The 23,668-nt window shown below is 48.9% G+C and overlaps 1 protein-coding gene across 6 annotated transcripts; it reads right to left on the bottom strand.

Annotated features, from left to right (window-relative positions):
• Positions 1–417: 417 nt before the first annotated feature.
• On the bottom strand, positions 418–22,127 carry LOC137841332 (acyl-CoA dehydrogenase family member 11-like). 6 transcript variants are annotated; one of them, XM_068654124.1, is made up of 15 exons: positions 21,670–22,126; positions 18,416–18,648; positions 17,678–17,777; positions 16,584–16,701; positions 15,582–15,724; positions 15,330–15,479; positions 14,702–14,796; positions 14,337–14,436; positions 12,835–12,975; positions 12,045–12,137; positions 11,535–11,642; positions 5,257–5,428; positions 4,946–5,012; positions 4,515–4,648; positions 418–1,615 (listed from the first exon to the last, which is right to left on the bottom strand). In XM_068654124.1, exons 1-14 carry the CDS (start codon positions 21,967–21,969, stop codon positions 4,525–4,527), a joined length of 1,944 nt encoding a protein of 647 aa, XP_068510225.1. In that variant the 5' UTR covers positions 21,970–22,126; the 3' UTR covers positions 418–1,615; positions 4,515–4,524. The 6 variants fall into 6 exon arrangements, with proteins under 6 accessions (XP_068510225.1, XP_068510230.1, XP_068510226.1 ...); XM_068654129.1 differs by lacking the exon at positions 418–1,615 and adding an exon at positions 2,217–2,885 and having other exon boundaries at positions 21,670–22,127; XM_068654125.1 differs by lacking the exon at positions 418–1,615 and adding an exon at positions 3,215–4,400 and having other exon boundaries at positions 21,670–22,127.
• Positions 22,128–23,668: the final 1,541 nt, after the last annotated feature.

Genomic DNA, 23,668 nt, shown 5'->3' with positions numbered 1-23,668 from the left:
TTTCCCTTTTTCCCTTTTTCCCTTTTTCCCTTTTTCCCTTTTTCCCTTTTTCCCTTTTTCCCTTTTTCCCTTTTTCCCTTTTTCCCTTTTTCCCTGCTGGCTGGTGGAGCTGTAGCTCTTGGGGAATAAACCAAACCCACTCAGGTTTAAAATCTCATCTTTTCCCAGAAGGTGAAAAACCCAACTGCTGTGTGTCCTGTCTCGCACAAAGGTTCTCGTTCTCCTAGGGCAGTTTGGCTGTTTCAGCAGCGTGGCTGCAGGCACTTCCATCACATGAGCTCATCCTCATCGCTTCTTACATATTTTAAGTCGAGGGAGAGGATTTGTCCTGAATTCTCAGGAAGGCTGAAGAGCTTCTTGAGCAACTGCGAGCTATTTTGGGGCAGGCCTGTTCTAGTCACAAGATGTTGTGCACAATTGCTTTATAATCTGAAGGTATTTATTTAATCAAATAAAACTGCAGGTTCTGGGCAGAGCTGTGAGCACAGCTGGTGGTAGTATTTTCAGCTTCAAGAAGTAGAAGAAAAAAAAGGTATAGAGAATGTTTTGCATTATTCAGAACATGCAAAGGAACAGCGGGTTTTCAATTACACACCAGCATTTGATTTCATATAGCTCCTTTCACACTTGAGTTCCTTCTGAGTGTTTTTTCAGTGACCCGTTCCTCCAGCACAGTGGCTGCAGGCTGCGTGCGTGCCACTGCTCAGCCCCGGGCACGGCGCTTCTCGGATGTCCCCATTAAAGAAACGTGGAGCAAACCCCGTGAGTCCTGCGTGGGAGTCGGAGGACTTTTACCTTCCCCGTAGCAGAGCCAGCAGCATCACCTGGCAGCTCTGCGAGGGGAGCACCCAAGCGGCGTTTCCAGTGATCGATTCTTCCTAACGAGCATCCTTTCCTCTTTTCTTTTGTTCCAGCTCTGAAACAGCCCGAAAGCCCAAAGGGAGGGCAGAGCGGCTGTCACAGCGCGCGGCTGTGCTGGTGCCCTGCTGTGGTTTTCTTAAAAACGACCTCCTCCTGCACAGGCCCTGTGAGCAGCTTATCTGATGGGGGTGAGGGAAAAACCGATCCCTTCGAACACCTCCCAGCCCCAGGCCGGGCGGCAGCGAGCCCAGCAGCAAGAGGGGGTGGGCAGCAGCGATGCTGCAGGCTGGGCACGGCTTCATCCTACGGGAGGGTGAGCACAGGGGGTGAAAAGCCAAAGGCTCTTCCTCCAGGAGTGAAGGGGAAGAGGCTGTGGAGAAGCACGAGGGGCTGCCAGGGCGGGATGGGGTCCAGGCCCAGAGAGGTTTGGAGCTGATGCTGAGGTCACGGAGCAGACACGGGGGGTCCGGATCTTTGTGGTTCTGTAACTGTCCCTCTAGTAGGTCCTGAGTTACTCAGCACAAGGAATTGAGGAAACGGGGTCCAGAGGCGGTTACGAGGCGGCGTGGAGCTGGGCTGTGCTGGAAGGAGACGCAGAGACGTGGCTCAGACGCTGCCGGGGGGAGGTCGGTGCTCTGGGCTCGCTCACGCGCAGGGGCCCCATCAGGTTTTTACAGCAGCTTCAGAGCTGCCCTCAGCCAGGTTTGGCAGCGCTTGGGAATTGCAAGAGAATTACACAGGGTTACCTGTTGTGCTTAGAAAGCAAAAGCAGCGATTTAGGCTCCGAGCTGAACAAGGAAGGTGAGCAAATGCAGCTCCTGCTCGTGCAGCGCCCGCAGACGGGCGAGGAGCTGCGAGGAGCCGCGGTTGCTCCTGCTGCTGGGTTTTGCTCTGAAGGACACGCGGGCGATGCTCCCACCCTGTACCCTCACAGCCAGACGGACTGCTGAGGCCAGGGCGTGTGAAGTTTCTGGTTTGCAATATTTTTAATGATTTTTATTATTATTCCAATTCAACTCGGTTCTTTGTTAAGCAGGGAATCCACCAGCAGAAACAGAGATGGAGCCTTTAAATAGAGCCCCCTCTGTGCAAACCTGACCCCACACCATAAGGAAATGCCATTTTTGGGGCAGAAGGATATAACAGGTTCCTATCTCTTCATTTCACACTCATAACACAGGCATAGGAGCTCAGATTGTTGCATTTCGGGATTGAAGGCTGCCGTACTCTTCAACTTTCAAAAATTTTTAAATGCTGCTAAAGTTTTATCTTACTATTTAACAAACGTTTTTTAAACTGATTTCCCATAGTTGCTATGAAATGATTTTTACCTTGCAGTGGCAACAGGTGATGCATTTGATTGTAATTTTTTTTTTTTCGGTGGAATTTGTATTAAAATGGCATCTGAAGTCTTGATTAATAACTTCAAGAACATTAAGTGTTTTAAAACAGGCACGCCCATGAGCACAGAGAGCTGTTTAGCAGCAGCACAAAGTGTTAGACCCTAGTGCTTATTTGTTTGTAACAGCATTTATTCTGCTGTCGCCTCAGAGTGAATATTTAGATCTTAATAAATTCATCATTTCCTACACAGTGGCAATTTTACAGTCCCTTGTGTTTTCTGTATTGGCGCACTTGCAGGGCTCCCACTTCGTGGGGTTTATTTTTAGGCAAATTATAGCTCACAAATTGGGAAAAAGTAACTTCCAGCGTTCAAATAAATACCTGAAATCCACCTGAGGTTTTCCCAGCCCAAGTGTTATTTATCCACCTGGCTGCACACAAAGCAGACGCGGAGGAGCGATGCAGTGAGAAGCCCTTTGGTGCTGGCTTGGCTGTCACCTGTGTGACTCGAGGGAAGCTCCCGTGGCTCAGAGCTGTGCTCGGCCCCGTGGGGGGACAGACAGAGCCCCCAGGTGCTTCTTCCCTGTCCCCCACAGCCCTCTGCTTCCCGTCACCGCTCTGCCCATGCTTCTCCTCCCTGGAGGTGGCTTCAGGTCCTCTGCATCTCCAGGCTTTGGCCTCTGTAAAATGTTGGTGACTCGTGCTCAGCAACCAGCTCCCTTCTCTCTTCCCACTCTCTTCCTGGCTGCTGGTGGCACTTCGCAGCTACGTATCCCCATTGTCTTCGCTCTATTGTTTCTCTTGTTATTATCAACTTTCTGATTAAACTTTTAGTCATCGGGGTAATACCACACAGGCAGGCTGACGTGCTGCGTGTGAAGAGAAGCATGCAGTCGATACAGCCAGATGTTTGCTTTGGTGGAGCAGTACTGGATTTCAGTCTAAAACTTACGTCAGAATTTATGTCAGTAAATTGCAGCATCATTATGACATACACATAGGAAATGAATAAGAGGTCAAAAGTGTTTTTTTTCTTTAATTTTGGTACCAACTTGTGCACTGTTGATACAATCTAAGTGATGTAATTGAGATGATCTCCTCCCCAGGATGTTTGTAGAGCAGTTTTGCACAGCAGCGTTGGTGTTGATGCTGACCGCTTATGAAGCTGCAAACACCAAATTGCTGTGTTGTTTGAAATGCAACAGAGCGAGAACGTCTTTCTTGGCCATCGTGGCTGACAGTGGAGCTCAGTTAGCAGGGACGAGGTGCCCAACATCAGACATGAAGGTAAAGCCTCTACATCAGGTTATTTTAAAGTAAAGCAAAGCTTGTTTGGGACAAAGTACAATGTAAAAGGAAAAATCCAAAGCACAAGCTGGACTAATCAATTACCAGCTCAATTAACGATAGCCTTAGCGAGGTGAGATTAGGAAAATGGAAACGACTTCTCATTGAAGTTGTTTGTATGATGGGAGATGCCCTCTGCTGCGCATGGAGCCACTTCTACACCACCAAGGTGGGCAGCAGAGGCTGCCCTGGCAGAAACATCATCCCTGGCAGGTGCCGGGGTGGAAGAACATGTGCAGTATTGGAAAGCAAGGTGGTGAACAAGAAAAAATGGTGGCTTTCTGCATTTAATCAGCTTAAATATTTTTCACTTTGATTTTGGTTGCTTGTCTTTAAAAAGAGTTCCAGTTTGTACTTGAAGAGCTGCTGCTTCAAGGCATTATCTGCATTTGATAATGATTTGATTTGATCACTCAGTATTTGTCTAAAACACAGAACATTTCAGCATCTCCAACTGAATTTCACTGGTTGTGTCTGCATTAGCAAGTAATTCAGTGCAAAAGCAGGGGAATTCAGCCTGGAGGAGTGGGTGCAGTTGTGGGTTTAGTTCAGAAGGATTTGGTCTGGCCCCGGGGCGGAATATCCTCACCATACCTGTAATTTGTGGCTGTCTGAGGTGTCTGCTTTGGGATCACAGCCAAGCGGCTGTTTCAGCTGGGGGTTGGAGTGTGCTCGGTGCCAGAGCAGAGCTTTCAGCTTCCTTCCTTCCCGAAGGAATACAGTTTGCAGGCGGAAAAACAACTTGGCAAACCCAGCCAAAGTGCGGCAAGGGGGGGGCACTACAGGAGTTTATTTCAAAGCTGCACCCCTGCACCAAACACTCAGGTGTAGACGCAGCCGCTGCCACCCTGAAGATGGGAGTTTCTGTATCCAGCAGCTCACCACGGCCATTTCAGCCTGCCCCAAATACCACCGCCATCCTGCCCTTTGCACTGGCAAGGCTGGCATGGCTTTCCAGTTACCTGTGCCGAGTCACAGCCTGCTGGTGCTGGGGGGGCTGCCGTACACCAGGGAGCTGTCCATGAGCGATTCCTCAGCCTCGTAGCTGCTGTTCTTGAACTCCGTGGCCACGGGGCACAGTTCCTGGTTGCACCACCTGAACAGAGAACGCAAGCAGTTACCTGAGCCCTGGTAAACAGACAGTGCTGCTCTCAGCTCGAGGTCTGCCCAGTTTGGCTCCTTCCCGTCGCTGGAGCACGGAGATTGCCCGTGGCAGGGAAAAGCAGCAACGCTGCTGGTAACCAGGCAGCATGCTGTTTGTCTCCATCCAGGGGATGGAGTTTGGCTCTCCCCAGGGCAGACGTTCAGGTCGCTCAGAGAGGCAGAGCAACGCCTGCTGCATCGTGCAAGAAATGATCTGGAATGGTTTGGGATAGGGCAGCTCTTCGCTTACCTTCGAGCAGCAGAGATGTCTTCAGCAGAGGCGTCAGGCCGAGATGCGTGTTCAATTAAAAGAGCTCCTGTGGAAAAACGTGAGATGTAAGTAATCCTGGGCTCCAGCTGAACCAGAAAAGGTTCATGGAAAGAGGGTGGTGGTTACTGCTCAGCAGTGCTTGTCAGGCTGAGCTGCCTCCATCTGAAAGGCAGGGACCGAGCTTTCTTTAAAACTCCACTCTTCACCTCTGAGTGTGTGAAGCCACAACACTCTAGGACTGATCCCTGGCCCTTTCCTGGTCTGAAATCCATCATTGTCTTTCCCACTACCTGCATAGATCCTTGCTAGGGAGTAAGAGAAGTCTCTTGCAGCCAGCTCCATGGTCACTGCCTCCTTCGAACCAGCTCCTTGGATGAACTGGGTGAGACGGCCGATGGCAGCCCGCATTTGCTTCACCGCGGGTTCCAGTTCTGCAGTGCTCGAAGCCAGCTCAATTTTTTTCTGCAAAGAAAACAATCACAGGAAAAATTCCGGCATATTTACCTTCTGCAAGGAAACGAGGCTGGTGGAACCCCAAGCACACCCAGCAGGATATTAACAAAAGGCTTACGTTGAGGTGGCTGCAGCTCACGCTGCCATAGGTGGAGTGGCCAGAGCCCTGCTCAGCAGGAAAGGGAACACTGCCAAAAGGAAACTCAGAGCCTTGCCCCGAAAATAGTGAGTTCCTGTGAGCCAGGCCCAGCCGTGCTGGCCTTCCAGCTGCACGTGGGGACCAGCTGACATCCCCACTTCTCTCTAATTGCACACCTGTGTCAGGTTATTAATGCGCGGGCTATTATCAGGTGGGTATTACCAGGTTAATTATGTGTGACCTCCCCTCTTTTTATATTTTCACTCCCACTAAGATGCTAGAGATAGGAAAACTCAGATTAAAAGGAGCTTTTCCCTGTCTGGGAACCAGTCTGGCTCCCTTCTGGTGGCTGGGCTAAGCTGCTGTTTCCCCAGCATCCCATGTGCCTTGTGAGCACAAGTGAGTGTCTGCCGAGAGAACCTAAAATAGTCCTTGTTTCACAACACAGCATGCCCGCGGCTGCCTGGATGTGTCCTGCAGAGGCTAGCCCTAAACCTGTGATTCCCATATGGCAGTGCTGAGCCCTCATGAGCCCAAAAAAGAGCGTGCCTGGTGCTTGGGGCTGCCAGCCTTGGGTGAAAACTTTCACACAGGCTGGAAAGCAACCAGCTCACACCCACAAACCTCTGGCCCCTGCACCTCTCAGGGCCACGAGTGTTTGGCAGGGTGGGCACCCACCTGCGGGCAGCGCTGGCTTTGGCTGTGAGCTCAGCCCCAAACTGGCTGTGCTGTGCTGGCACCTCCACAACGCTCAGATCTCGCTGCAGGAAGGCTGAAGGTTTACCTGGAGCAGGGCTGCGTGCGTATTTAAGGAGCAGGTGGTAGGGGGTGCTTTTTGTTCGTCTCGTTTGGAGGCTGTTTATGAGCTAAAGCCTGCGAGGAGCTGCAGCACAGAACTGATTTCTGATTTTTTAGTACTGAAGTGAGCGTGCAGCTCCCCTTGCTCGTACAGCTTATTTGCACCGTAGGATTCTGCCCACACAAGCTGAACCCAGCTTTGCTTTCTGTAACACGGCTGTGTGTGACAGCTTCTACCCAGCCATTGCCCTGTATTTTCTGACTATTAATACAAGGAGAACACAATCCTCAATGGTTGCTATTCTGTGCTCCAGGCAAAGCTGCACACAAATACTCACAGCATATGCTGGACGAATACGAAAACATCATCAGTAAAGCGGTTGGGTCTGGTGCCAAGATAAAGTCCAAAGAACCCTCCAAACCCACAGAATGCTAATAAGATGTTTTAAAAGCAGCTCGGAGCTTGTTGCCAGCAAGGATCAAAGACCCCAAAGGCATAAACAGATTCCCAGCAGCTTGGGTGGAAGCCAGCATCACACAGGCAAAGCACAGCAACCACATACGTGCCTCCACCAGCAGCCGCGTGCTGGGGTGTGCAAACAGCTACATCCTACACGGCCTTGGTTTGTAAGGCTTAAAGACCTGGCAGTGTAGACCAGGAATATAAAGGAATTTAAATATCATTTTAACCTTAGAAGAAAATAATAATAATAATAATTGCATTGTCTTTGTTCTCCAATAATTTACACTTCTTTTTTTTTTTTTTTTCAGATCACTCTTTTTTTTCTCCTAACCAAAAGCTCTGAATCTTCTGAAAGACTGAGCTGGGTTTTTGCACATCCTCCACTGCCTTGGAGAGTGAGAGACTAGATAGAGAGCTGCTTCAGGGATGATGTCTGAGGCAGAAGCTCTCCTGTGGGTTAATCTGCTCCAGCACCTGTAGGGCATAGCTGAGGGGAGGCACGGGCATGCAGCCCGCGCGTGCCACTTGTACGGTTCTTTTCTGACTGCAGTCAGCAGAGAGAAAGAGCTCCAGAGTGCCAATATGTCTGGTTCCTTCAGGTTATCACTGAGGAATGTTTAAGCTGCCACTCGTTTCTTTGCTCTCACTACCAAGCAAGATCGTCAGAGCAGTTTTTACTTGAAGAATAATCACCAATACTTAAAAACACAGCAACAGGGAGAAGATCCAAAACGGGGCTAGAAGCACAAGTCTCATGTTATTGTTTCGAGCAAATAATGTAGTCTCGCTTTAATAACCTACATTTATTTCCTGCTGTGCTAAAATTGTGGTTATGGTCTGAAAAGGACCTAAAAACATTACCACGTGACTCGGATTGCATGTCCGATTTACAGATAGTTTCAGCCCCACGCAGTCATTGCTGATGCAGCAGGCAGTTAATTGTGAGCTCTGCAAGATGCCCGCAGGACTGGCAATTCAGAAAGAACTGTGATGTGACCAAATTTAATCTAAAATTATTAAAATGCAATAATCAAAGAATTCCCCAGTGCTATTTTAGCATCACTTTTCAGGCTGTAATAGGATTCGAGAGTACAGGCAATGCTCTGGCTCAAAATTCCAGCTGATAAAATCTTAGTCTAACATAAAATGACTCCCCCCGTGCAGTATCCACCTGAAACTCCCTGAGACTTTGCAGACCTCTGGACAGGGTGGTTTGTAACAAGCTTACCCTAAAAATTCAGATTCTCATAATTACGCTGTGCAAAAATGAGAAAGGTCTCTGTTCTTCCCTTTTCCTATAGGTAATTATAACACTGGATTCCTTCAGAGAACAGAGAACTATGCTGCACTAAGTACTAATGCCACTTTCTCCAAAGAAGTCTCTGTCACTGGGCACAAATTCTGCAAACTGAGAACCTTGAGGGGACAAACATAAAGTGAATTGTACTAAGTTTTGTGTGCATCAATAAAAAGAAAATGGATTGGAACAGTAAAAATCCCTTTATGGTGGGCTAAATGATTTCCTCCCTAGATGGGCATGGGAAGGATGTTTCAAAACGAGCCAGACTCCCAGAGACCAAAAGAATTTGGACACCTGGAGCTCAAAACGAGGTTGTTTATCACCTGAGAACGACATCCTGATTCTGGTGGAGAAGCTCAGCAGGGTCCTGCCTGGTGCTACAGAGGCACCATGCAGAAATACCTCCCAGCTGGCACCTCCAGTGCTGGCTGCTGAAGGTTTCTGATGTGCCCAGGTTACGTTTCACAGAATTTCACAGAATTTTCTAGGTTGGAAGAGACCTCAAGATCATCGAGTCCAACCTCTGACCTAAAACTAACAGTCCCCACTAAACCATATCCCTAAGCTCTACATCTAAACGTCTTTTGAAGACTTCCAGGGATGGTGACTCCACCACCTCCCTGGGCAGCCCGTTCCAATGCCTCACAACCCTTTCAGTAAAGAAATTCTTCCTAACATCTAACCTAAAACTCCCCTGGCGTAACTTTAGCCCATTCCCCCTCGTCCTGTCACCAGGCACGTGGGAGAACAGGCCAACCCCCACCTCGCTACAGCCTCCTTTAATGTACTTATACAGAGCAATAAGGTCACCCCTGAGCCTCCTCTTCTCTAGGCTGAACAAGCCCAGCTCCTTCAGCCGCTCCTCGTAGGACTTGCTCTCCAGGCCCCTCACCAGCTTCGTCGCCCTTCTTTGGACCCGCTCAAGCACCTCGATGTCCTTCTTGTAGCGAGGGGCCCAAAACTGAACACAGTACTCGAGGTGCGGCCTCACCAGAGCCGAGTACAGGGGGACGATCACCTCCCTAGCCCTGCTGGTCACAGTGTTTCTGATACAAGCCAGGATGCCGTTGGCCTTCTTGGCCACCAGAGCACACTGCTGGCTCATATTCAGCCGACTGTCCACCATCACTCCCAGGTCCTTCTCTGCCTGGCAGCTCTCCAACCACTCATCTCCCAGCCTGTAGCTCTGCTTGGGGTTATTGCGCCCCAGGTGCAGGACCCGGCACTTGGCCTTGTTGAACTTCATACAGTTGACCTCAGCCCATCGGTGCAGCCTATCCAGATCCTCCTGCAGAGCCTTCCTACCCTCGAGCAGATCGACACACGCACCTAGCTTGGTGTCATCTGCAAACTTACTGAGGGTGCACTCAATGCCGTCATCCAGATCATTGATGAAGATGTTAAAGAGGACCGGCCCCAGCACCGAGCCCTGGGGGACGCCACTATGTTTGCCACATATGAACTACTACATCTGGAACCAGGGCATCGCACGGCTCTCTGAGCCCCAGCCACTTCCAGTCACTCTGTTCCCACACTCCGTGGACATGGAGGCAGCCCAAGGGTGACACGGACAGAAAATGCAGTGGCATTAATGGCATTTGAGGAACTTTAGTCAGTGCTCACTCCTCTACCCCACAGTCTCTTAGCGTGATTTGTTGGAGCACCAGAGCCATGATGAGCTTGCTAATTAATAAATCTCAACACTTGGTGTTACTGCTGTGCAATTACTTGCTCTGCATCGTGTTGCTGAGTTCTTTAGTGCTTCTCTGGTTATCCAGTTAAGGATCCTCTTAGCTGCACCAGGAAGGTGCTTGTAGGACTGCAGTATGGCACCTTTGTGGGGAATTGGTTTAAATTAGTAGAAGCGTAAGCCTGAGGAAGCCGGCTTCTTTCCAAGTTATTTTTAGAGCCTACCACCCCCTCCTTTCCTTCTCTACTCCATTACCCTCAGTGTCAGATTAAACTGCTTTTTACCAACAGCTGGACCAGTTGGCTTTTTAATTAGTGGGTACGCTCATTAGTCCTGCTTATGAGCAGCTTTGGCTTTCATGTTTGGTAGTCAAATTGCTTGAGGTATTTTTCCTTTAACAAAAGTTGCACGAGAGGATGGTAAGAGGACATCTCTGGAGGTCAGAGAGGTGGGCTGTGCAGAATACAGCTAAGCTGTGCGTGTGAAACGTAACACAAGTTGCCAACCGCAGCCACTGGTGAGAAGGGGTCAGGCTCTTGTTAGTGTGTTTTTGAAGGACCTGATGGATGGATAGGATAGCATAGGATAGGATAGGATAATTTGCTGGATATACCAGAGACCACAGTAAGAGTTTTATATTAGTTTTGTAAAATCTACTTATTAAAAAAAAAATCATTCTCTCTCTATATATAATGAAAATATCCATTATATATATTATGTTTTTCTTCGTGTACCTGTTCCTATGTTCACTTCCCAGGGAAAGAAAGGAGACTGAAGTCTGGGCTTTCAGCACAATTGTGTTTGAGCAGTGGCAAGGCCACCATGCAGGTATCATCTCTGCTCTCTCTCTGCTTGTGCCATCACCTTCAAAGAGCAAATAGTCAATGCTGAAGGGAGTGAAGTGGCCCAGACCTCTCAATTCTCATGGGGAGAATATGAGAAAGTGAAGGCTACATGGAGTGAAATCCAGCAGCTCATGATTCCCTCGCTGTATCTGCGCTCACACAGTTCTGAATTGCTGTCTCCATTAAAAATCTAATCCCTGAAGGAATACCCTCTGATATGGTGATCATGCCTTCCAGCCTCATTCCTGTGTCCCCTTATGGGATGTAACAAGCCAGATGATGTTCATTTACCTTCAGGAAATTCTGGGCTTCTTTGAACTCTCCATGACTGCCTGTTATCTGGGAACCTTTAAAAGAGCAGCCTGTAGGTAAAGGCAGAGAACTGCAAATCTGAAGAGGCAGCAAAGGAATTCCTTTGGCTCTTTCCATCTTTTCAGTGGGAATAAGAATAGAAAGTCATGCTGCAGTAGGTAGGCCTACTGAAAGTTTAATATTCAGTAGTCTTGTGGTGTTTTTGCAGTTTAAAAAACAAACAAAAAACCACAACACTACATTATTTTGATTCTATCACAGTAAAAATACATTTACATTGGTACCTGTCATGAACACTGACAATGCAAAACTCTTTACTATAGAAATAAAATTACCTGCCTTTTTTTTTTTCTCCTAGCACACAAGGATCCCAAAACAAACACTGCCTGCATTCTGCTTTTGTAAGTGCTATTTAAAGAGCAGAATTGTAAAACACTTTCTGAACACTTGTCTAAAGCTTTGAATTTGGTCACATTCTCCATCAGTCTCAGCCAGGAGCACTGACACCAAATAAGACTCAGACAAATCAGACAAATCAGGCTTACTGGTGCTTTTGACAAGGGCTCACCTGCACTGTGGAGAAGAACACAGCTATCACCTGTCCTTGGCTCTTGGTGAGGGATCTCAGGACATCAAGTGACAGGATATTTGTTGTTCCCTCCCATATAGACAGCACCTGGTGGCAGAAGAGACCGTGTAAGAGCAAGAAGGAGCCTTTTGGAGCAACTGCAGTAAATAAGGGGGAACACGAGCCAATGAAGAGCTGAGGCAGTGTTAAAGGATTATCAAGGAAATCTCCAAAGATTTCTTGCCTCTCCACAAGTGGGAAGAAGCACTGCTGATGAGAGCGAGGGGCCTGGCTACATTACTGAACTAGGAAACGATCCCCAGCACCAGGAACGGATCATGTCCCCTCCCTGGTGGTGATGGGGCTCAGGCAGCTAGAAAGAACTGCAACACCTGCAGTGAGTCTGGGGAGGAGTGTGTTTGTCTTTGAGTGTGCCTTTCGGAGGAAACCACAAAGGACTATGCAGGGGACTAGGTGATACACAACCAGCTTTTTCTGCTGCTTTCTTACCAGAGTATCACGAACTATGACCGGCAAGCCTGTGTCCTCCATGTAACCTTGTCCTCCAAAACACTCCATTGCCTCAATAACAGTGGCAGAAGCCTGCAAAATGCAGAGAGTTGATATAATATAATACACATTGCACAAAGGGAAGGAGTGGCTGGAAACCTCCTATATCACACAGCAGGTCCTGCTGGGAGGGGACTGACTGGATCCCACTGCCTTGCTGAAGCAGGTTGCTCGTTCATAGAATCACAGAATGGTTTGGGTTGAAGGGACCTTAATTATTACCCAATTCCATCCCCCTGCCATGGGCAGGAGCACCTCTCACTAGACCAGGTTGCTCATTACATGAAGGGAGGGAAGTGAAGAGTGAGCAGCTCTGAGTGAGGACTTGCAGGAGCAGTCAGACCCAGGGAGAAGATCCAGGGAGAGTCTCACTGCAGTCCTCTCTAGGTAAGAAAAGCCTCAGCAGCATTCCTCAGTGGTGTGCTTCACAGAGTGTTTGCTCTAGCTGCTGTCACCAGCTGACTGATTGTGGCTTGCTTGCCAGGCAGCTGGCATGCTGAGTCCTTCCTGGGAGCTGAGGGATGAGTCCCCCACTCACAAATGCCAGCCTCAGCACACAGCAGTAATTGCAGGATAGCTATCAAGCTGCTGGCCCTGCAGACAGAGGTCGCTGCCTGTACCCCATGCCATTGCTTCTCGTTGGCTGTGTTAATTCTGCTTCTTTCCAGCTCCACGGCTGCTAACGTGCCACCAGCCCCACTCTGGGCTAATCAAGCTGGTTGCTCCATACCTGCTTCCCAGTGTATAGCTTGGCAACGGGTACAAGCAGTCTCAAGAGAAGCTGGTCTTGCTCACTTGCCATGTTGGTTTCTGCAAGTCCAAGCAGCCGTGCGATCTCCATGAGCAGAAGAAAAGCCCCTCGTGTCTGCACCTGTATGTGGAGAAGCGGGGAGCTTCATTGGCATGGGTCTTGAACTGTGATTCCAGCCTGATTTGCTGAGGTGCCATGAGACTATCTGGAAGGGATGCACAGCGCTTGGAACTGAGCAAAATGCAACCCCCCCTGTACAAAACCGCGGAGACAAAGACCACAGATCAGCAAGGCATAAGGCATGAAATATTAGAAACAATCTGGAGCTGCCTCTCTTGTACACCGCAATCCACTATGAGAAAAGGGACAATGGCATTTAATGAAGCCTAATGGGAGCCTTATCAAAGCTCCTCTCAGGTATCCAGATCATAAATCCATTCTTTTCAGGGATAAAGGACATGAGGCTGCACATCTGATGGTCAGTCTCCGAGCACCAGATCTGCAAGGTCTTTGACAGATTTCTTGCTTCCCTGACAAGTTGCAATTTGGACGGCACTGAGCTATGAGCTTTGTAGCCTCTGTGTGTAATGATGTGCTCTGGGACTACATCAGCTCTTGCCTTTCTTTCAGAGGTAGAGTTCTGGCCATGGACTGCCACAGGCTACGAGATGCTGGAGCTTTAAGTTATGCTTGACACTTGTTGGGGTAACACCACTTTCCCTCTTCCCCCCCCCTGCAAGAGGAGTTTTAAATGCTGGTTTAAATATTTGCATGAACCTAATGTAGCCCAAGGATAAGAATTTGTGTTACACCAGTTAAAAGAAGAAATAGTGCCTGGATGGATGAGAGGAGGAGAACTGTGTGCCTTCTTTTTGAAGTTCTGGTAGTGGGAGGAAGCCACCCATGTCCTCTGGGTTTAGTGGGCTGCTGTGGCTCAGTGTTGAGGCAAAGCTGAGACATTCTGCAGAGAGCTAAGGCTGTGAAATTCCTCTCAAAGCCCAGAGCCAGAGTCTCAATTCACACTGCTCTCTCTTTATTTTCTAACCATTATTTCTTTAGATGGTATTTATGTCTAGATGCTGTATTCAAGCTCAGTGTCTTGTGGTGAGTACTGTGGTATACCATGGAGACAAATTTGTCCCAGAACTGAAAGTTCATGGACCCACCCCAGGAATTCATCAAGCCCACTGAGAATAGCCCATCTCCTGCTGCAAGAGCTACCAGGATGAGCGTGCACCAGTCTTGGAAAACAGTCTGATAACTGCAGTTCAGGAGATTGTGGTGTCATGCTTGTGGTCTGATGCAAACAACTAAATGTAGAGGCCATGACATAGTGGATGCATGCACAAACTTTAGCACTCCTGTCAGAACAGCTCCCATGTAATTGTAATTTAGGATAACCTAAATGTGCCCATAAGCAGCTGAGGATCCCTGCCCTCTTTCCTGCCCAGCAGAATCAGCTCAGCTCCTGGAAACCTTACCTCCATCCGGGCTATCGTCTGCATGTGCAGGGGATGGTCTTTGAGGAGCTTCCCGAAGACAACCCGCTTCAGGGCGTACTCCCTGCTCAGACTGATCATCCTAGAGAGAACGCAGCCAGGGAAAGGAGTTAGACCAGCAACCTTCCTTCTAAGCCTCCCCTTACGGCCATCCCCACTGGGTGAACCCTGCTGGGCTGCAGCACACCAGCCTAGGTCACCCAGAGGTGACCTAGCACCACTGGCTCCCAGCCCTGTGCCATAAAAGCACGATGTGACAAGTGACTGCGATGCTAAGCACTGCAATCTCCCCTTGTCCTGATGTGCTGCTCCTCCAGCTCTGGGAGCGGGGTCCAGGCTGCCTTCACCTTCTCATGGAAGCTACAGCACCAATGACGTTGTGGATCCGAGTTATGTTCAGCATGTTGGAGATGGAGGCCACTCCACGACCTTCTGCAGAGATCTGAAACCACAGAGGAACAAAAGTCAATGTAAGCCTGTGGCACAGCCTCAAAGCTGAAGCACGTCTATCTTAGTGACACTTGTGTCAGCAGGCAGACAGGTACAGGACGTCCACGTCACCTCTCTCTGTTCTCCAGCACCAGAAAGATCTGCTTGTGTTAAAATACAGCTGCCTCGTTTTAACCAAATCTGTGGCATGATTGGAGAGGTGCCTTTGGAGACTATCAGCACGATCAGTTCTGGTCACTGCCTGCTTGTTCCCACCTGCATGCCACACAGATCTGCCCCTCAGCTGGGCTAAGGCAACTGGATTAGGGAAATGACCAGCTTAGAATTATTTTTTTCCCCTTCTCCCCCAGGATTTTTCCTGAGCTCTGCTCCATACAGGGCCCTGTTGGGAAAGGGTTCTGTGGAATGGGCAGCCTGTTACAGACATGAATGAGAGGAAATTCTTCAGCTGTACACCCCCATGAGCAGTTTGCCATGCCACGCATGCCCAGCCCCAAGAGGAGATGGAAATGATGCCCTACACACCAGCTCTGCTTCAGCTCCATCCAGCCACAGCTCTGCCGTTGCCATCTGCCGTGTGCCCAACTTGTCTTTCAGCCTTTGCACTCGGATATTGTTCAGCTTCTTGTCTTCATCTCGAACCTTCAGGAAGAACAGCGACAGGCCACTGGAACCCTGGGGCCATTAAAAAGACACACAAAGAGGACTGTGTCACAATGAAAAAAGGATAGTAAAAAGTTCCCCTGCTCCTTCAGCACATTCCACCACACAACAGACCTGTTTTACATGTCCTTCAGCATCTGCTATCCTGGCCAGGGTTAATGTCACATCAGAATCAGCAGCTGATGTAAACCATTTAAAACCATACAGACGATACGTGCCATGTGGCTGCTTTCTGGCCACTGTTTCCGTGCCATTAGCTGCAGGAAAGGAACAGAAGATCGTGACTTTATGGGAGCTTCTGTATCAATCGATGCTGATTTTCAGTTTAAGCAGCAGCTCTTTATAAGTCACCTCTTGCTATCCGGATGAAATATGGATTAGCTGCTAATCTCTTTCACTGACAGTGGATAAGAAATGCAGCCAGAGTTTAGTACTAGAAAGGAAATATGCCCTGTTTAGCTGCAAGCCTTTCCAGCAATTGCTCCAGGCTAAAATGGCAAGGGCAGCATTTTGTAAGCAGAGTGCACTGTGGTTTGCAATCCAAAACCTCAATTTCTTTAGGAGCTACCATAGCCAAGAACAACAAAGGGTGCTAAGGAATCATGAATCCTTCAATGATGCTCATCTCTGTAGCTTTCCCTCCACAGCTGACTCTTTCACTTCTCCCACCAGGAAACCAGCTGCAGTTTCATCCCATGCAGGTGACTCCCTTTCCACATTTCCGTCTCTGCAACGGAGTTCTGAGGTTTCCTAGCCCATCATGCTATTCCTATCATTTTCCAAGGAGCAAAGCTGAAGATCAGGAATGCTTCCTGAGTCCCGGCTGGGATGGGCCTGATTGCCTTGCCCAAGGTTTAGATTACAGAGCTAGATGTCAGTGTGTTATCTGAGCAAGGATCAAATCTCTGATTACCTGCATGCCATGTGCTGTGTACATCAGTGGACAGAAGCTGAGCCTTTTGTTGGTAAAGAGCTGTGCAGATGATTGGGATGACTTCTCCTGAAGATTCATAAACCAGCCACCTGGATCTGAAAGCTCCCTACACCCTTCACTTTCTCAGTTCTCACTAATGTGCCAGCTGCTGCTGCAGTTGCTTCCCACCTCAGTACACGTACCCACGTCAGAGCCCCCCCTGCGCTCGGTCATCCACTGGCCAGAGGTCCAGAACTTCTTGGGGTCACGGGATGTCAGATGGTCAAAAGCATTTTTCAGGGATGCAGGCGTACCTAGTGACTGTTTTGGGAGAGGGAAAAGAAATTAAGAAGGTCATACCAAAGCAAATGAAATTAAACAGTTGCCTTAGCTAACATTGGTGTGTCCTACAAGTATCCCCGCAAGGCTCAGAATGGATGGTACACAAGCAGGAGCGCGGGACACCAAATGTCCTGCACTGTGCTGCTGCAGTGTATCTGAGGGTCCTGCCAACAGCCTGTGAAACCTCCTGGCTCATACGAGGCCGCTGGAACACTGTGCAGGCAGAAGGTGCAGGCTCGTGTTACAAAGGGCAATGCTGAGCAGCCCTCCTGCCCCTCAGCTTCTGCAGCTGGACCCACAGCTTTCAAAACAGCGCAGTGCCAGGGGTCAGGCATTCAGTCGTGTACACTGGATGTCACCAGCACCCAGAGAGCTGCAGGAAAAGGTAAATCGCCTTGTGTTTTTTCTTTTTATTGAATCGGAATGCCCAGAGCTAGCTACACAAGGCCTAGCTTTTCTCTGTACCCTACACAGCCAGTTACACAGTGCAAGGGGTCAGTAAAATGCAGAGCCAAATCTTCAGATGGGGAAGCCTTGCAAGGTTGGTTAATTTACACCAGGTATGGATCTGGCCCAATATGTTTAACAGCTGCTTCGCGGAGGGGACAGGAAAGCCAGGCCTTTGTGCCTTGTAGTTTAAAAAATAATAAAAAAAAAGGTATGGAACAATAGACATCTTTCCAACTGCCTGCAGTGCTACAGGTTTTGTGTGCAGCAAAGGGCTCGCTGTGCACAGTGTTGTATGTAAATCTAAAAGTCAGTCTGGGTGCCCAGACTTTGCAGAGAAAGGAGAAAGCCAGGCAGTGGGAGACAGAGCTGAGTCACGGAGCGAGGAAGGGCTGTGTCCAGAGGCAGATGGCAGATCAGCTCTCCTAGATCCTCGGCCAGTGCTCCTGCCTCTAGCCAGCACTGCCAGGACGTGGGCTGTGTCCTCAGAGACCAGCTGAGCCCGTACCTCAATGACTTTGGCTGCTCCATCAGTCATGGCCAGCGGACAGTTGAAACCTCCAGAGGTGGTTGAAAACAAGTACAGTTTGACAGCCTGGTGCACACGGCTAGGAAAGAAAGAGCGAAAACAGACAGGTTTTGTGGCAGTTCGGCAGCAGGAGGATAAAACATCTCGACTAGGAAGAGAGGGGGAAAAATACAGCCCAGATGGGTTAGAATCAGCCTGCTCATTTCTAGGAGGGCAGGAACTGTTTCAGAGAGGAAAACAGAAGTGGAGCAGAAGTTTCTCAGTCCCCGAGGGACTGCCAGCGTGGGGCTGGATGGAAAGCATCGCTTGCCATCTGGTGCACATTAAGGGTACTTTTTAAAAATAAGAAAATCTGGGTCTATCTCCAGAGACCAGAATACAATTAAATTGCAAGTACAATTCCAGACCCTTGGCTGTGTTACAACTGCTGCATGTAAAGCTGGAGCAGCGCAGGGAAGTGCCAGGCCCCAGAATCAGGAAAGTGGCATCAAAGAATATTATGATCAACTGTAGGCCATTAGTTACAGCTTATCATTGCTGATGTGGAACATTACAGTGGACAGACACTGCTGTTCAGTACAGCAGTAGGTGTGCTTTTGTCCGTGCATCATCTGTTACCCATTATACAACAAGAAGTTCAGTCCCACCAGATGCTGAATACGCTCTGCTAAGAATAACCAGCAAGGCACCACGTTGCTCCCATTCTCCCCAAGTTACCTCCAGTTGGAATATCTTCTCTCATAGGCCTCAGCAATCAGCCCCTCTTCTGCTGAAATCTCTTTCATCCTCTTCCAGGCCGAGCAGGTGATGATGTGATCCACCCGCTGCCCCCAGGCATCGTACTGCCGAAACACAGGGGGATTCAACTCGCATTCCCATCCCAGGGGTTGGACCTCGGTGAGCAGACGGTTTCCAAACCTCTCCAGGTCCTGACTGACCTCCTCCAGTACCTGTGAAGCAACAAGAGCCTTTAGGCACTCGCCTGGAAGGAAAGGAGCCTCGGTCCTAATCGGAAAGTCAAAAGACTGGCCATATTGTTCTGGGTGCTAATGATCTCTTGCCACTTGGCTCATTGTACTCGGTAATGCAGCAGGACAGCTTGTCTCTTAGCTTCTGCTGGCACAGCTGTGCTCAGCTGTCACATTTTTTTCTCCAAATCATTTTTTCAAGTTACGTCTGGCAACATCTCTGGATTTTACACAAGACAGAAGAGCTTTTGTGTCAGGGCTGAGAATCACACAGATGCTTATGAACAAGGGGACTGGATGAGCTGATCTCCAGAGGTCCCTTCCAGCCTCAGTAAATCACTCTGTGATTTACTGCTGGATGAGCGTGCTAGGGGAAAAGGTGCCAAAAACAGGAAGCCTTCATCTGTACAGGAAAACTTCTGCGGGGCTCAGTAGTTAACTCCTTACCAGGTCAGAAAAGGAGGGATAGCTCAATCCTCTGAGCTTCAGCCTCATGCACGGGGTGTGTCTAGATTCAAATTGTCACTCTGCAGCCAGCTTCTTGCACATCCCTAGGTAAGGATTCATCTGCCCTCGTTTCGGCCAGGCTTGGCTGACTTGGACAGAGTAGTCTGTCTGTAGTTAATGGAGAGAAACCAGCACCTGCAGAGAAGTGATTTGTTCCAAGCCTTAGATCCTTATTTTAAGGTGACAGAGATCTCCTGCAGGTGCTTGCTCCTCTTCACTGTCTGTGGCCAAAACTCAGTGAACTTGCCTAGATGCAAATAGCCTGACTTACAGCTGATTAAAACCAGGCCAAGGAGACCCAGCCCCTAGCACTGTTGGACTCTGGTTAGCAAAAGTACGTCCAAGACTGTTATGGGGTGTCACAGGAGCACCTGATCAAGATTAACTTTGAACAGAGGAATATTTTTTGCTGTTCTCTGAAACCACACGAGATGCTCATTTCCTCCTCGGTACAGCAGTTGCAGAGGTGAATGCCATAGCTGCTCTGCCCAAATGGTGCAATTATAAAACACATTAATGTACTGCTGATGAAATACAAACCCTGCTTCCCCTCTGCATTGACTTTTCATTAAACTCCTTCCCATATGATTGATTCTTTCATTGCTCTGCCTTTCAGTGTGTGTAATGAGGATCCAGCACACGCTGTCCAGTCGGTGCTCTGGAAGTCTCCATCCTCAGACCAGGCAGTATTCTTTCAGGTGAACGCTGAAATACTCAGCCTCAGAAACCACAACACGAGCCAAAAGCCGGCATGAGCCCTGTCAAACTGGTAGAGCTTACCTGGCACTCCTGCCCTAGGTTCAGCTGGGGTGGGTATATGCCTCCAAGGCTTATCATATCGTAGCAACAACTTGAAAGCTGTTTTACAAGTACAACCTAAGTATCCAAGGTACACGGATTTCACTAATCCCTGAAGCACAGGAACCTTTGAACCCTTTAGCTGGCATTTTTTTTGTGGGCAAAAGAGCAGTAGTTTTCCAAACAGGTCTCTTAGTCAACATGCTACAGTGAGCTCACTACAACAGTCTCTTTACCTCCATACCCACATTTTCTAAACAAAACAAAAAAAAACAGTGCCTAGTTGCAAGCTCTTGCCCTGACCACACTTATAAACCACTGTGTTGCCCAAGCGAATGTGTTTATTTCCAAGTTAAGAGAACAAAATCAGAGTTCCTGCATTTGTGACTGCTGCATGTAACACACCACAGCCGGGGCACTCCAAAACCACACAACAGGATACTGGGGAGGCAGCTGCAAACCGTGAGGTTCAAGGCTGATGCCACTAACTTGCAGCATCTGCTGGTGGTCTCACTCACCCTAACCACTGCTTTGATGTTCCAGGGTGCAAACATACAATCCTTTATATTACAGGACTTATTTACAGAGGGATCAAAGACCGATAGACATCGCCACCACTATGCTCAGAAAAAGAAGTGGATGCTTCCTTCTGTGCTTCGGGCAGAGAGCAGAGACTGGGCTCTGCCTTTTAGCAGTGAGGCAACACTGCCCCGCTGGGACCATGCGCAGAAACGTAAGGGAGATTCTGATGATTTTCTGGTAGATTTTGCAGCCACCGTGTCTCTTTGGGGAACGAGTGGAGAGCAGCGCTGACCTTTTTCATTCTTCAGAAGATCTGAGTTGTGCTTCTTGCAAAGGTGCAGATTAGGAGCAAGATCTTCGTGGTTGCCCAAAGGTATTGTCCTTTCTCTCACCTTCTCTTTTAGCAAGAAGGCCACAGTGGTGCGTAGGGAGGCCTCATTCCTGTCTCCCACAATGGCCTTGACAAAATCATTCTCCCATGAGATCTGGTCCTTGACGAGGGAGAAGCGGTTGCAGTCCTGGGGGTGAGGGCAGAGAAGAGCCGATGCCATGAGCCCCCAGCTTCCCGCAGGCCCAAAGCTCACAGAACAGAGACCCACAGCTTGGGGTCTTGCTCTGCACCCCTGCAGCTCTGCACAGAGCCGTCACTCTGAAAATCACCTCAGAAAAGCCAGTGACTGTTGCTGAGAACAAGCAAACCCCCAGGGGCCTTTCCATCCTCTTCTGCATTCAGCTGACAACAGCTGAATTCTTTTGGCAAGGAAGTTCCTCAAAAAAAAAACTCTTCCTTAGTGAGAGGGAAGTGGAAGAGCACAGCAGAATTTGGAAGCACCTCAGTTTTTCCCTTTCTCTGATTTTTTTTTTTTTTTTTTTAATGCTGGGTGACCAGCTAACAAATGCACACCCTGACAATCTAACAACGCTCCGTGCAACACCCATGCCAGTCACAGGAGTCCACTAGGCCCCTTCTATTTCTGTTTACGTCCTGGGAGTATTTTTCACCCCTGCATTGATTCACATAAAACAAGTTTTATAGACTGCTGGTAAATTCCCCTCAGTTAAACACACTGAAGGCACAAAAGGGCTCCAAGAAATGTTCAATTCATAGTCTTAAGCAGTCACCTAGCCAGACCTGCCGTGTGTACACACACAGAAACACAAACATGCACGTCAGACCTTGGGAGGAAGGTGTGCCTTCAGGTAACTTCGAAGCAAAGCATCTTCCAGATACTGGTTCCCAGTCTCGGGCCGCTCTTGGAAGAGGTTCTCGGTTTCTCTTCTCGCAACAGGCATTTCCAGCTCTTCTAATACTTGGTTCTGCTGCATGCTGACCTGTTGCCCCTGCTCTGCTGTTGTGTTGACTCCTCTACAGCTCCAGGCTTGGCACCTCTCCCAGCCGTGACGCAGAGAGAGACCCATCTGCCACGGCTTGCAGGTAGCGCTGGACCTCCACAAAGGCAAGCGACGGGCAAACATGCTTGTGCAAAGCCTTCAGCGTGTTGCTCCGACAGCTGTCACCTTCAGACCCTTCCCAGGCTGCCACTAGCACCAGTCCTGTTTTGTTTTAACGTCGTTAAGTTATTCTTGTAAATCAGTTATGTCTTTTCTCCTCCCTCGGGGAGGAGCTGTTTAGCAGCTGTTGTTGACCGAACTAGGGAAAAGGTCTTTGGAAAGGGATCAGAAAGCAGCCTGGAAAAACACAGGTACTCAGAAAACACTGCAGCCCCCCCTACCAGCCACGGAAATCATCGTCACCAGCCCCAGTTTTTGACGTATCAAGAGTCAGGGGACTTATGTGGGGTTTCTCCCACCAGCATCCCCACTGAATTGCTTGGGATAATGAATTTGGAAATTGTAATCTGGTAGAGATCAGAAAGAAAAATTACATTTCCTTTTCTGAAGTGTGACAGAATGCCTGGAAACAGGAAGAAAAGGTTTAGGCAGGTTATTCTGTAAATGAGGTGTTGGTTAAAAAGGGAAATTCATCTTCCTTGTCTGGAGTCCTGGGTTGTGACACTAGCTCCAAAAAGAATCTGCTTCTTATGAAGTCTCTGAAGTCATAAATTTGAGTCAGGATGATATTAAATGTTTCCCTTTCGCTGGGGAAGTCCCTGAGTGTTCTAAGAATGTCTTTTGTCTTTGAGCAATATAAAACATGCACCTGATTTTGACTGATATGGTGATAATAAAAGCAGTACCATCATTTTAAACCTGCATGATAGCAAAGTGCTGTTACAAGCATAAATGTTGGAGACTAGAGCATGGGGTGTAACCCAGCGACATGTCCCAACCCCAGCATGAATTTAGACCAGCTGGAGAGTGTTAGTGAAGCAAAACCAGTCACCTTTCACTTTTTTCCAGTCCCACAAAGCCACATGGATGTCATAGTTCAAAAATTCAGGTGCTGCTTGTTTGGTGGGACCTCGTCGCTTTCTTGATGCTGGCACTGCGACTGCGTCAGGTTGTCAACGCCACCTGTGGCGTAGCTCCTGTTCGTGCTGCAGCATGAACAAGTCCTGTCCCTCACTTCAGCAGGGGTTTGCATATATTTAACTGTCTCACTATGCAGAAAATGGTTTGTGCAACTGGGAGGTAAAGAAATGCTCCTTTTGCTTCAGTGGGGAAGGCACGGCTGCTGGCGACACCTGCTTGGACAGCACCTCGTGCTGGCCTCCAGGCGTGCTTGGGCCAAACCTAATGCCCTGCGATGACTGTGCTGCTATTTCTTCCCTCAGTCACGCTACCGAAGGGCACCTGGCTGTGTCTGCACTCATGGATTTGGCATTAAATCACTCAGCGGGCCCTGGGGGAAGGAAGTTAGTTAGACATTGGAATGGGTTGCCCAGGGAGGTGGTGGAGTCACCGTCCCTGGGGGTGTTCAAGGAAAGGTTGGATGTGGTGCTTGGGGACATGGTTTGATGGGTGATATTGGTAGTAGGGGGATGGTTGGATTGGATGATCTCAGAGCTCTTTTCCAACATTCACGACTCCAGGATTCTATGAAGAAAAAAGCTGCCCACAGGCTGCCAGCAGGCACCTTTGCCATCAGCCCCACTACCCTGGCAGCCTCCTCCACACTCCCAATCCCTCACACCGAGGCCATGCAGCCCCCCTGCCCCGCCGGGACCCTCCACGAGCCCGCTTCGGACCCAGCCCCGCTTCTCCCCTCAGCCGG

Source organism: Anas acuta, chromosome 17 (genome assembly GCF_963932015.1).
Source record: "Anas acuta chromosome 17, bAnaAcu1.1, whole genome shotgun sequence".
NCBI classification, from domain to species: domain Eukaryota; kingdom Metazoa; phylum Chordata; class Aves; order Anseriformes; family Anatidae; genus Anas; species Anas acuta.
The sequence above is the reverse complement of the archived record's forward strand: the minus strand, read 5'-3'. Positions and strand labels throughout refer to the sequence as shown.

Bases quoted from the DNA above. Each gene is read 5' to 3' on its own strand.
- LOC137841332 (XM_068654129.1), bottom strand. From the start codon at position 21,969: ATGTTTGCCCGTCGCTTGCCTTTGTGGAGGTCCAGCGCTACCTGCAAG. The intron at 18,649-21,669 runs GTCTGACGTGCA...GTTGCTTCACAG, and splicing joins AGGCACACCTTCCTCCCAAG to GTACTGGAGGAGGTCAGTCA. The intron at 14,437-14,701 runs GTGAAGGCAGCC...CGTTCTCTCTAG, and splicing joins GCTGTAGCTTCCATGAGAAG to GATGATCAGTCTGAGCAGGG.